Here is a 12750-nt window from a genome sequence, read left to right on the forward strand (position 1 = left end):
GCCCGGGAATACCGGGGCACCCAGGGCCGTGGGCCCGAGACGTGGGCTCTCTGCGCTGGGGAAGCGACACCCACAGGGGCTGGAAAACACCTTGCACTCCCCCCACCCCCCCGCCCCAGCCACCGCTCAAATGGCAGAACCTCTCCGAACCCCTTTTCTCTTATCCATAGAAGGAGGGAAATAATGGGGCTTCCCTCTGGGGGTTCTGCCTGTGGCACCTGCATTCATTCACAACACTAGGCATTTACTGAGTGCCTGCTGAATACCAGACCCTGTTTCCGGTGCTGGAAAATACTACAGGGCATGAGGCAACAAGCCAGGGTGTTTGGTAACAGAGAGGGTGGCCAGCTGTCCTGGTCTCTAAGACCGAAAGTCCTGCATTCTGGGACAGAGGGTCTCCACCCCACAGCCCCCAGTCTCCGTCAACTCCCCCAGCACCTCTGTCTTTCTCTGCTCTGGCCGCGCTGGATTCCTGGCTGTCACTACAACAGGCTGAGCACAAGCCTACTTCAGGACCTTTGCACATGCTGTTCCTGCTGCCTGGAGCACTTTTTAACCGGACCTTCATATCTGACTTCCAGCTCAGACGTCACTTCCTCAGACAGGCCCCTCCCCACCTCGCACTCCACCCAACCCACCCCGCGTCCCTCAGGCCACCACCTCTCACTCTCGTTTGTGTGCCAGTTTCCTTGTTCCTCATCTGTCTGCCTGCCTGGACTGCGAGCCGCAAGACAGCGGGGCCCGGGTGATTCCGGGGCCCCTGCCGGCCCATCTCGCCCCACAGGGAACGGTGCGGAGCCAGCCAAGCTGGCCAACGGATCGGCCCTAAAGCAACGACAGTCCGGGTGCTGCTCTGTCTCACACAGCAGCCACGGCTCTCACACGCGGCCCGAACCCTCGAGACGAGGCCTGTTCAAGCTGAGATGGGCCACCAAGTCCAAAAGGCGCCCCAGATCTTGAAGGCTTCGTTCGCGTAACGTGTCCTGCAAACTGGCTCGCTTAGAGCTCTGTACGCTGATTACACGTTGAACGGAAGAAAAATGGACGTCAAACACGACTCGAGTTCCTTTCACCTGTTCCTTTCACTTTTTAAAAAATGCGCCTACCGGAAGATGTCAAATCACAGAGGTGACTCACGTGATCGCTGGGTTGGCCTCTAGCCGTGGGAGAGGATTCCTCCTGGAATCCACAGGGCAGGGGCAGAGACCTGGGTCTCCGGAACCCTGGCCAGCATCTGACCCGTTCCTTGCTGCAGCCTCTTGCACCCTACGGCTCAGCCATCCTGGGACTCTCACTTTTCACACCTACCACAATGCTCAGTGCCGGGACCGACAAACTCCTATGCATCCGTCAAAGCCCCATCTCAAATGTCCCTCCTCCTCCAGGAAGCCTTTCCCACTCCTCAGAGACTTGTTCTCCCCAGGCTCTTCTAGCCCCAGGTCCCTACCTCTGGCACCACCCACAGAGCTCTAACCCTTTCAAGCCTCCCTATTGCCCTGAGGTTCAAGGCCTGGCCCTTTGCAACCAGACCCCTGCGTCTTCTCCAGCCTTATAATCCCACGTGAGTCAACAGAACTCAGGACACAGTGAACTCCTCGTTCCCTGGACCACCCGGGTCTCTTAGCCCCGAGGGAGCTCCCTTCCCTCCACCTCCTCAGAGTCTACGAACACGGTCTCCCGCTTGTCCCGTCCAGGTCCCAGCGCGGGCCAGGTCCAGAGGGGACAGCAGGGACTCCGACTGAGGAGCAGAGAGACTCCTCCAGTTAAGGCTCAGAGAGGCAAAGCGACCTGTCCCAGGCTGCACAGCGGGCCAGGGGCTGCCCGGTGGGGGGGTGGGGGTGGAAGCAGCCTGTTTCGTCACCCCGAGCCCTGGTCCGGGTAATTATAGCCCCGGCTGCCACAGGCCCCGCTTACTCAACTCTCTAGTGTGACTCACAGGGGCCCCTGGGCTCCCTGGCCTGGAGGAAGGCGTGGGGGCTGGGGCCCTGGGTTGGGGGCAAAGAGGAGCCAGGTGGGCACGCGGGGGTAGAGGCCCGGCCTGGTGTGGCGCTCCCTGCCTCAGTTTCCCCGCCTGGTAAACAGGATCAGCCTGAGTCAGGGTGGGGTAGCCAGGAGAACCCCAGTTCAGAATGAAGCCACCTGAGGCCTGTCATTAGGGGTGTGGGACCGGGGCGGGGGGGGGGGGGGAGTGTCAGGGGAGCCCCAGGCCCCTTCTCACCCTGCTCACCTCTCCAGATCCTGGCTTACTGGGCCTCTACAAAGCTGCCCCTCCTGGGCCCAGAGACCCTGAGGGCACGGCCCACAGCCACGCTACGACCCCTGTCTGGAGGAAGAGGCAGCCCCAAGACTAACAGCGCCCCAATCTCACCAAATGGGGGGGGCAGGCCCCCAACTAGGTTCCTACCTCCCAGCTGGCACCCTTTACTCCTTGCTTAGGGTCCCGAGCCCTGCAGTCTGGGCCACACCCTCTTCTCCTGGCCTGGTGGGGAAGGGGCCGGGGGGTCAGCCCCTAGATCCTGTCCCCATGGGGCAGGGCCGGGAAGCTGGGACAATGGCCTCTTTCTTCAGCCTGGGTGGGCGTGGCTGGGGGAACCCCAGGGCGGGTGGGGGTAGGGGGTGATGCTGAGTCACCCAGCCTGGCCAGGCCCCTGCACGCCCGCCCCCCCCCCCCCCCCCCGCGCCCCCGCCTCCCCCCCTGCCGCCGGCTGGCCCGCAGGGCCCAGCCGGCCAGCTCTGGACTCTTAAGACCCAATCACAAATTCCCCTAGCCTGGCCTCCAACTCCTCCTGCCTAGGGACCAAACCCCGTGGCTCCCATGTCCATTTCCCTCCTGCTGCTGCCGCGACCCCCAAGCTGAACTGGCCTCAGGGCCTTTGCAGTGGCGCGTCCCTCCTCGGGGACTCAGCTCTCTAAAACAGCCGCCGCCCCCTCCCTGGTTCTCTGCTCCCAACCTGCGTTCTCAACTCGGTGGTTTTAGCTCACACGCGCCCCATGGCCCGCACAGGGATCTGGCGTGCCTCTCCACTCCTGGGTCCCCCGGGGCCTAGGACAGGGCCTGGCACCCAGCAGGTGCTCCGTAAATGCTGGCCGAGTAGAGCGAGGCCCCCGGGGCTCCTGGGAGACTCAGGGAGGCAGCCCGGCTCCCCCTGCCCTACGGCAAACGTAGGGCCTCCAGTCCGGAGGAGAAGAACGCCCCCCACCCCCGACGCCCGGGCCTTCCCTCGAGCCTGAGCCTCCCGTGGTCCGGCCCCGAGGCCTATGGGCTCAGCCTGGGGAGTGCCCGAGCCCTCCCCCGCCCGGGACAGAGAAAGCACCATCCCTGGAGGGGACAGCGGTGCTGCGGGGGAGCGGGGGTCCCGGCGTGCCCGCTGCACCCCGTCCCCCGCCCCCCCACCCCCGCCCCCGCGGCGCACCGGCTCACCTGGTGAATCGGACTTTGCAGATGTTGCACTCATAGGGCTTCTCTCCGGTGTGGGTCCGGATGTGCCGCGGCAGCTTGCCGGCGCCCTGGATGACCTTCTCGCAGATGGGGCACTTCTGGAAGGCCTTGGCCCGGATCTTCTTTTCCACCTTCTGCGACCAGGCCGGGTAAACATCCCCGTCGTGGGCGCCGCTGAAGTACTTCAGGTAGTAGTCCACGACGCCCTTGTCGTCCGCCCGCGACTCGTCGTCGCTGTCCCCCGCCGCCGCCGCCGCCGCCCCCGCCCGGCCCACCGATGACATCATCTGCTGCAGCAGCGTGCTGGCCGCCAGCCCATCCGCGTCGGGCCCGTCCCCGTCCCCGTCCTCGGCCGCGCCCGACAGGAAGCCCGGAGAGTCGCCCGGCTCGGGGGCCGCCTCCGACAGCGAGGCCGCTTCCTCCTCCCCACCCCGGCCGTAGTGGCCGTTCTGCGTGGCGGTGGCCGGCGGGGCCACGGGCGGCGGGAAGAGGCCCCCGGCAGGGGCGTCCTCGTCCCGCTCCGGCCACAGGCCCGGGTTGCTGTCGCCCTCGTCCGCGTCCCCGGCCGAGGGCCGCTCGGCCGGCGGCCCCGGCCCGTAGAAGTCCAAGCCATTGCAGTCGCCGGCGGCCACGGCGGCCACGGCCGCGGCCACGGCCTCCTTGGTGGCGTCCAAGTCCTCGTCGGACGTGCCGAAAGCAGACCAGGGGAAGGCGGCGGTGGGGGGCAGGCTGTTCATGGGGTTGCTCTGGAAGAACTCGAGGTACTCCTTGGCCCGGAGGAGGTTCCGCTGGTCGGTCTGATCCACGAGGTCCAGCTGCCCGGCGTCGGCGCCCGCGTCGGCCGCCAGGATCTGCCGGTCGAGGAGGTCGGCGCAGACGTGGCTCACGGCGGGGATCTCCAGCAGGCGTGCGGCGCTGAGGATGTCGCCCACGTTGGCCGTGCTGACGGTGAGCGTGGCCGTGTAGGCGAAGTCCATGAGGGCCGTGAGGGCCTCGGCGCTGACGAAGTCGATCTCATACACGTTCTGCTGGTCCACCACGGCGCCCGACGTGAACAGCTTCTTGAAGTACTGGCTGCAGGCCGCCAGCACCGAGCGGTGCGTGGGGAACTCCCGGCCCTCCACCAGGATCACCACGTCGCACAGCAGGCCCTGCGTCCGCTGCTCGTTGAGTCCGCTCAGGATGTCGCTGCTGTGGTCAGGGAACGGGATCCCGATGGGGCCGTCCACACCGCCGGCCATCTTCCGCGCCGAGACCTGCAGCGCCAGGTGGGGGGGGGGGCGAGGGAGGGAGGGAGTAGTGATCGTGAGGGTGCGGGGTGGTGGGCGCACCGGCCGGGGCTGGGGACCCCCGGAAGGCGGCGCCCCCTCCCCCCCCCCAGCCTCAGTTTCCCAGCTGTGCACCAGGGCAGGCGGACGTACAGTGCTGCCTTATCAACGGGCAAAACCCACACCGGGGGCTCGAGCGACAGATCCTGACACCCCCCCCCCCTTCCACCAGAGGGCCCCCTAGAGTGCCCGGCCGAGGGATGATTTGAGGCGGTACGGGAGCACACAGTAGGCGCTCGATAAATGCCTTGCTTCCTAATGAATCTGAGTGCTGGCTTCTGCCCGCACCCTCTCTAGGAGGCGGTGATGCAAGGCACCCACTGTGCGCTGTCATATGCCCGAGCCCCCGGCAGTCCCTGCAGGCAGCACCGTCTGCCCTGTGGAGGTGACAAAACAGGGCTCCAGGAGGAGAACCACGCCCACGGCCCCTCAGCCTGACTCAAACCTAGGATGGGTGACCCGGGGGACAACCCGGTCGTCAGTCCCTGCCTGGCCCCTGGGCCTCTCTGACCTCCCAGTGAGGCTCCGAGTCAGGAGGAAAGGGTAAGGCCAAGACCCAGGGACCAGGCTGTGGGCGTGCCCTGGAGGGGCGGAGCCAGTGGCCACACGACAAGCCACTTCCCGCGCCTGGCGGAGCCCCCAGCACGGAGCCCCCAGGACGATGCAACTCAGCTTGGCCCAAGCACAGCAGAGAGTCACGGGGTGGGGGGGACGACTGCCTGAGGGACGACTGGGTTCCCTGCCCACCCAGGCTGAACCCCCAGAAGAGAAGTAGGGGCTTTCTGTCCACCTCATGCCCACCCGGCTCCTCCCCAACTCTTGGCCACCCTGTTCGGCCCAGGGCCTCAGTCTCCCCATCTGTCGAATGGACAGAGAGGCCTTTGGAAAAGCTGGCGGTAGTGGTGGGGGACACTCCGTCTGTCCTGCCCCTCTCCCCCACTCCCTTTTTCCGCCTTCCCCTGGGCTGTGACTCATCCACCCACTCGGGCGCTTGTGCAACCCTCTGGCTCCTGTCCCCACCCCTCCACCCTCTCTGGGGAGCCCCCAGCTGCCCCAAGCCACCCAACACAACCCACGTTCCTCTGGTTGCCCAGCTCTCAGGACTGAGCCCCCAGACGTCTCCCGGGAGGGGGGCAGCGCCTTCCTTGGCCTAAGGGCCTCGGGACCCCCAGCCCCCCCCCCCCCCACCCCGGGCAGAGCACGAGCAGCCCAACCCAGCTCCAACCCACATCCCTCCCGCCTCCAGTGGACCAGCCTGGCAAGGGACCCCGGGGTTGGTCTGGCCCGACCCAAGGCCAGGCCGGGACTGTCCCGACCCGGGGCCGCCCTGGGAGCAGGGCCCTGGCCCTGGGGCTCACACAGAAGCCTTTGTGTGGCCACTCGGGCCGGCACTACACTTCCCAGGACGCCTCTCTCTGCGGCCCGCCCTCTTTCCCGCTGACCACACCAGCTGCTCGGCTCCCCCCTCTGTTCCGCCAGCCTGTGGTGGGGCCGGGGTGGGGGGGGGGGGAGGCTCAGATGTGGCTGTTGGGAGCAGGAGATGGGGGGGACGCCCGACCCCATCTGAGGCCCAGCCACGGAAGCCTCGGAGGAGCCCCTGTGGCGGCTCCCGCCCCCTGCCACCATCTGCCGTCTGGCCCCAGGCCCCAGGGAGCAAGTGGGCAGATGGGCTCCGGATCAGACTGGCCTCGGCCCTCCTCACCCCCTTCTGATCCGGGCCACCGAGGCCTCAAGATGGCCACCCTGGCCCCGCTTGCCATCCTCCCCTCCAGGTGCCTCAAGGTCCAGACCTGCAATGGTTCAGAGGGTTCACCAGCACCTCCCCCACCCCCACCCCCGCCCCCCAGGCTGCCCCACCCCTGCCTTCCCACGGGCACCGCGCCTGCCGGGCAAGGGGGCTGGCGCAGCCCGGCCCGAAGTATGAAGATGCTCGGGCTCCGATTTGCAGCCGGCCCGGGGCCCTGGGTCTGGGTCTCCACCAGCCAGGCGAGCCTGCAGCGTGGCACGGCCCGTAGGTCCAAAGGCCACGTCTCTGTCCCCTCCAGCCAGGGCCTCTGTTTCCCCCACGTAATCCTAAGAGAGCCCCCCCCCCCCACCAGCAAGCCCTTGCCTCATCCCTCAGCCTGGAAACTAAACTGGGTCTGCAGACAACCTGGCCCACACCCTCCCGCCACCTGCGTGCCACACCCCAGGCCACTGCCCCCACCCCTTGGGGCCCCTCCCTCTAAGGCAGAGGCAGAAAACCCTGCGAGGGTCAGGCGGGCGACCCGGCGGTTAAAAGGCACCTGTTTGCTGAACACCCACTGTGCGCCACGGCATCTTCTCGCCAGGACAGCCGTGTGGCCTCCTGCACCCTAAGAGGCCCAGCCGGCACCTGACACCCAGTAGGTGCCCCCACGCCAGGTGGCTGCCCCGGTCAGGACGACCCAATGAAACTTCTCTCCTGCAGGAAGCCCCACCCCCACGCCGGCCAGGTCCCCACCCTCCAGGGCCAGGGTCCTCACAGATCCGGCCCACACCCACCCAGCCCATCTTTCATCAGAGCCCCGCCCCCGCCCCCATGGGATTTCCGGGGCGCTCGGTGCTGACTAGGCGGCGGCCGAGGGGCAGGCCTCAGCAGGCTCCCCCCCCTCCCCCCACCCCCGCCGCCGGCGCACAGTAGGGGCGCAGCAAACCGGATGAACCAAAGACCACAGAGCTATGCGCGGAGTGAGCCCACACCCAGCCCCGCCCACCCGGCTGGCGCGCTCCCCCGGTCCCACCTCTGAGCTAACCTAGGGTCATTTATTTGCTGCACGGTTTCCAAGGCGGCAGAACCCGGGCCTGTCGAGAGCCCTCCCCGCGGCCTCCCGTGTGCCCTGGACGATTGGGGGCTAACTGGCACCTCGTTTCATCCTTCTCGCTGTAAGCCCAGGGCTTTACAGAACGAGGAGAGGCTCAGAGAGGTGAGGAGGCCTGGGCAAGGGCACACAGCAGACCAGCGGCCAGGCCGGGGACCCAGCGCCAGGTCAGGAGTGCCCCCGCCTGGCCCCAGGAGCAGCAGGTGTGGCAAGGGCATCCTGAGCGCGGAGAACAGGACAGGCAAAGGCCGGGAGGTGGGCGCCCCGGAGAGGGACAGGGGGAGGAGGCCCTATTTACCGTGCTTCCCAAGGTCAGGGGCAAGGTGAGGGTTGGGGCGGGCCTCCTCCTTCTCCCCCCTCCCCAGACTCCTCGGGAAGGAGAGGGGGTGGCCAGGTAACTGCCACCTGCTGTCTTCCTGGAAGAGGGGGCGAGGGGGGTTGCTTAATGAGCAGTTGAGGCCTGTCTATCCCCCACGCCCCGGCCCAACACAGAGTAGAACAGGAGACCAAAGAAGGGACCTCTGACACCTACTATGTGCCGTGCACAGCAGTCCGGGCCCAAATCCCAGGTCCTCCACTTCCAGGCTGTAGGACACCGGGCAAGAGGCAGGGCCTCTCTGTGCCTCAGTTTCCTCGGAGGTCATGACAAGTGCCAAGGGGACTGGGGCTGCTTGAGGCCCAGGGTCCCGGCCCCAGCTATTCAGCAAACTCTGCCTGAGGACCTACTGTGTGCCGGCATGCGTCCCCAAAGGCCCAGTGAGGCTGCTTACTGACCCCCCCCCCCCGGCCTCCTTGCGGGCCCGGGGGGGGGGGGGGGACTCTGAACTTAACCTCCAAATGTGACTCCAGAATTCAGCTCCCTCCCCACCTACTGCGTGCCAAGGAAGTATGTGGTGAGGCCCCAGGAGGAAGCCAGGGGCGAGGAGCCCTCACCTGGAGGGGAAAACCAGACCCAGAGAGGGTAGGTGGCCGGCCCAAGGTCACACAGCAAGTCTGGTGCCCAGGTGCGGTTGCCAGGCCCACGCCCAGCCGCCCCCGCCCACTCCCAGGCCAGCGGCCTGTGTTGCAAGGTTGGTCCCAACGGGTAACCCCGCCCTGACCTGGTGCCAATCCCTGCCTGGCCCGGTCCCCGGCCTGGGGTTTAATGGGACAGGAATGCAGCGTCCCGATTAGGGAGTGGGGGGCACCAACGGCCCGGGGTGGCTGCCGGGCTGCCAGCCCGCCTGTCCTCACAGGCCTCCAGCCAGGCCAGACACCAGCAAACAGGCCCTCGGCCATTTTATGTGTCCATTTATTGCCCTAAATGGGGAGGGGCTTCCTGCCCAGGCCTTAAAGGGCCAGAGGCAGGAAGGCTGCAGGCCGGTGGGAAGTTGGGGGGCGGGGGGTGCTTCGAGGAGGTCACGGGGATCCCATCTGACCCCCAACTCATGGGTGGGGCTGAGGCTCACCCTATTCCCACGCTCTCGAGGGCTGTCGCGGCTCAGGAAGTTAACAGCCCTGACACCAGTCACCGGCTTCCAACAGGAAGCCCCGGGAAGCCAGAGCCACTCGTGGGGAGTTAGAAGGAATGAGCTTCCCATCACCTGGGGGTAAGCAAGGCCAGGCTTCACAGATTCCCAGCACGGTCTAGCCCACCCTTGCTCAGGCTGTACCTGCTTGGACAAAATGCCCAGAAGGGGCCTGGCTGGCCTCTCGAAGCTGTCCTCTCTTTCGTCCAGACCTCTCCCTCCCTCCCCCGAGGCCTGCTTGTTACCAGGAGGTACCTGCACCTCCCACCCCCGCCCCCAGCCCGGGCAGGTGGATCGCTAAGCCTGGAGGGCCCAGACGAGGGGGAGCCTGGCCCGTTGGGGCCTTGTGTCCTGTGCCCACAAACCCGCCAGCTCCCTCCCATCAAACACATCCTGATGGGAGGTGGGACGGGGCCTTGTTTTCCAGTTAAACCAGAAAGGCGTGGGTGGGGACACTTCCACCGAGTGGCCGCTCACAGCCTGCTGGGGGGACAGATGGAGGGGCCAGTCCTTTGGCCAGGCTCTTCACAAGCGCCAGATTCTCAGCAGGGCCCCTTCCGCGCTTTGGGGCTCCACTCAGGACTTGGGCCCCGAGGGCAGGCGCTGCTCCTCAACAGGCCTGACCCTGATCTCGACAGGGGTCCTTACAGGTCTGTAATCACTGCCTCACTTTATGGGTCAGGAAACTGAGGCTCAGAGAGGGGAAGTGACTCGCCCAGGGTCACACAGCAGAGCTCACTTTGAACACAAGCCCCCTGGCTCTGTACTGCCCGACTGGTCCTTCCCAGGCTCCTCCCCCCTCCTCCACACGGCCCCCAGGTACCAGCAAGGGACTGAACCCCCTACCCTGGAGGCCTTGGGGCCGAGGACAGCTTATTCTCACGCCCCCTCAGAGCTGCCTCTGCCTCAGAAAAGGGAGAGGTTTGCCTGAGGTCACAGAGGGAGCCTGGGGCAGGACTGGAGTCCTGCTGACATCTGTGAACTCAGGACAGGGGGGCCCTAACCCCTGGTCACCAGGGATGCAGCACTCTCCCAGGCCCTGACACCGCACGACAGTCGCTCAGCCAAGTCTCCCGGGGAATCAGGGACTAAACCCTCAGGACCACAGGTTTGGGCTGATGGCGAGACTGAGGCTGGCAGAGGGGCGGTGACCTCCCCAAGGAGACCTCAGGTGGAGGTGAGGGCTGGGCTGGGACTGGACCACACTGGCCCCCACCCAAGCCTGTTCCTCTGGTCCCCACTGCCCAGGGCTGTTGCAGGGAGGTTTATGGTCCATCAGGTGCCTGGAGCACAAGGTGACAGGTGAGGGGGTTCTGCATGTCTCAAGTGGCCGGGCTGGCGACACACTCCACCAGAATCCCCGTTGCGCCCTGAGTTGACCTAGGTGCTCCCTCCATGAGGGAGGGCAGGAAAGAGGACACAGGTAGACCCACGGGCACCACCCAGAGAGAACCCTGTAACCCCAATTTACAGCGGGGGACACCCAGGCTCCAAAAGGCCAAGGGGCTTGTCCAAGGTCACACAGCAGCTAGTGGGTCATTCGAAACCCCGGCAGACCTCGGGCCAGCTCTGCTGCAGAGGGGCTGGCCCTGAGTCTCAGCTTTAGCGAGGTGACCTCAGTCATCTTGGGTATAATGGGTCATAAAACCCAGAGCCCTGCCCATCTCCAGGGGCCAAGGTGCCAAGGTGCGGGACCGTGGCTCAGAGAGGGCAGGAAAGGCCTTAGCGAGCCATAAAAGTGCCTGCCACAGAAGGCTGGGGAGGCGAGAGGACAAGGGGCTCATGCTGTGTGACCTTGGGCACCTGGCTGGCCCTCTCTGAGCCTCGCTGTCCTCTTTGGACACAGGGTTTCATAAGCCCCAGGAAGTCTCCATTTGGCCTACAAATGCCGGCTCTCAGCCCCCAGGTCCCCAGGAAGAGAAGTGGGTGGGTGCCCCTCAGCTGAGAGGAGACTCGTCTTGTGAGTCAGGAGGCAGGACCATGAGGGTCAGACCCAGGCCCAGCTAGGTGACCTTGGGCTGCTCTCTGCTTCCCCCTGGGCCTCAGTCTCCCCTGCCCAACACGGCACCTGCTCCGAGGGTTGCTGTAAGCCACCCCCCCCCCCCCCCTGCCCCGGGGTCCCCCCCCGTGTGTCCAGCCTCCCCTCCCAGCCTTGGTTTCCTCCTGTGGCAAAGGGGACTGCCACCAGCCTGACCCAGCTATAGGTCAGAGGGCCCCAAGGAAGAGAAAGGAAGGGAAAAAGCAAACACGCGTACTTGCTACGGCCTCAGGAACCTTCCCCACTGGATGAGACCCGGCTCTGCCAGGCCTCAGTCTCCCACACAGAGGAAAGGGCGCATCAGCTCCCTGCGGCCACCCCCTGCTGCTTCTCCTAGGGCCTGTGCTGAGAGTTTCTCGTGGCTCCCGGCCCGGGCCAGGGTGCTGACTGGCCACCACGCAGCCAATCAGAACTGAATAATAAATACCCCCCCAAAGTGACCCTCGAATTAAAATTTCAGTGTCCCCGTTGGCTCCTCTTTCCCTCATTAGGCATGCGGATCCCAGGCCTCCGCTCTTCCAGTCACCGGCTCCTGCCCCCCCTTCTCCCCTAGGCTCCCGTCTCCACAGCGATGGCTGGCGGTAAACAGAGCCCCGAGCCCAGCCGACAAGTGCCAGGCCCGGTGCGCTCTAGGGGCCCCAGCGGGGGTGGCCCCCAGGGGAAAATGCCCCCTGCACGGAGCCGAGCCTGGACTCCCCTGACCTCTCCCAAGACCAGCTCTGCCAATAGGAAGTGATCGGCTGGTCCTGCGGAGGGCCCCCCCAGTGTGGGAGCGGCACACTCAGGGTTACGCCCTGGCCGTGTTGTGGTGGTGGGGAGGGGGGGGGGCGCTGACACGGAATCCCGGATGCCCTCTCCAGCCGGCCCTGCTCCTGGAGGCAGCTGGCAGGGGGAGGGGGAGGGGGTGCGTAGTAAACCAAGCCTGCCACCCATGGGTGAACCAGGTGGGCACACCCGGGGAAGGGGCACCAGCACCTCTCTCACTTCCGCCGCCCAGCTTGGGGGGGTGGGGGGAGGAGTTGTCTGCCTCCCCGGCCGGCTCACTCCACTGCTGGCTGCATTTCCCAAACATTTAGTGGGCGCCCACTGGGTGCCCCAGCCAGGTTGGACAGCAGTCTCTTGCTGCGGTCCACCGGGCTCCCCAGCCGGCCAGTGCCACCCAGAACCCGCAAAGGCCTGTGCCCGGGGGAGAGGGGTGGGGGTGCACCGGCCCCAGCGCTCAGTTCAGGCCCCTGCCGGGTTCCAGGCCCGGGACTGGGGGAGGGGGCTGGTTCCCAAGCCAGGGAGGGAGGAAGGGCGAGGGAGGGGGCCGGATCCCACCAGCTCACCCCCTCCTCTGCCGGGACTCAGGGTTCGCACGTGGTGGTGGCGTCAAGGGGAAGGAGGAGGGGGGGGTCTGAGCCAGAGGAGACGGGGTCACGCGCTTTGGGGGCGCGGGCGGGGGGAGAGGGGTGCTCTCCGCCCCCTCCCCGGGGGCCGGAGCCGCGCGGCCGCGCGGGCGGGGCAAGGGGCCAGGCCTGTCCCCCCACCCAAGGCTGAGTCAGGCCCGGGCGGGGGCAGGAAGCGGCCCCCTCCCCCGCCCCGGCCGCAGCGCGCG

The 12750-nt window shown here is 66.5% G+C and overlaps 1 protein-coding gene across 6 annotated transcripts in view; it reads right to left on the bottom strand.

Annotated features, from left to right (window-relative positions):
• Positions 1 to 3386: 3386 nt before the first annotated feature.
• Positions 3387 to 12750, bottom strand: part of ZBTB7A (zinc finger and BTB domain containing 7A) — a 15209-nt gene continuing 5845 nt past the window's right edge. Inside the window, exons 1-2 of one of the 6 annotated variants that reach the window (XM_040461976.1) lie at positions 7072 to 7208; positions 3387 to 4695 (exon numbers count right to left, since the gene is read on the bottom strand). In XM_040461976.1, the coding sequence (XP_040317910.1) occupies positions 3418 to 4695; positions 7072 to 7086 (1293 nt within the window). In that variant the 5' untranslated portion in view covers positions 7087 to 7208 and the 3' untranslated portion in view covers positions 3387 to 3417. The other 5 variants (XM_040461980.1, XM_040461979.1, XM_040461981.1 and 2 more) reach the window with 5 other exon arrangements.

The sequence above is a fragment of the Herpailurus yagouaroundi genome, unplaced genomic scaffold (genome assembly GCF_014898765.1).
Source record: "Herpailurus yagouaroundi ecotype Mexico unplaced genomic scaffold, PumYag 295, whole genome shotgun sequence".
NCBI classification, from domain to species: domain Eukaryota; kingdom Metazoa; phylum Chordata; class Mammalia; order Carnivora; family Felidae; genus Herpailurus; species Herpailurus yagouaroundi.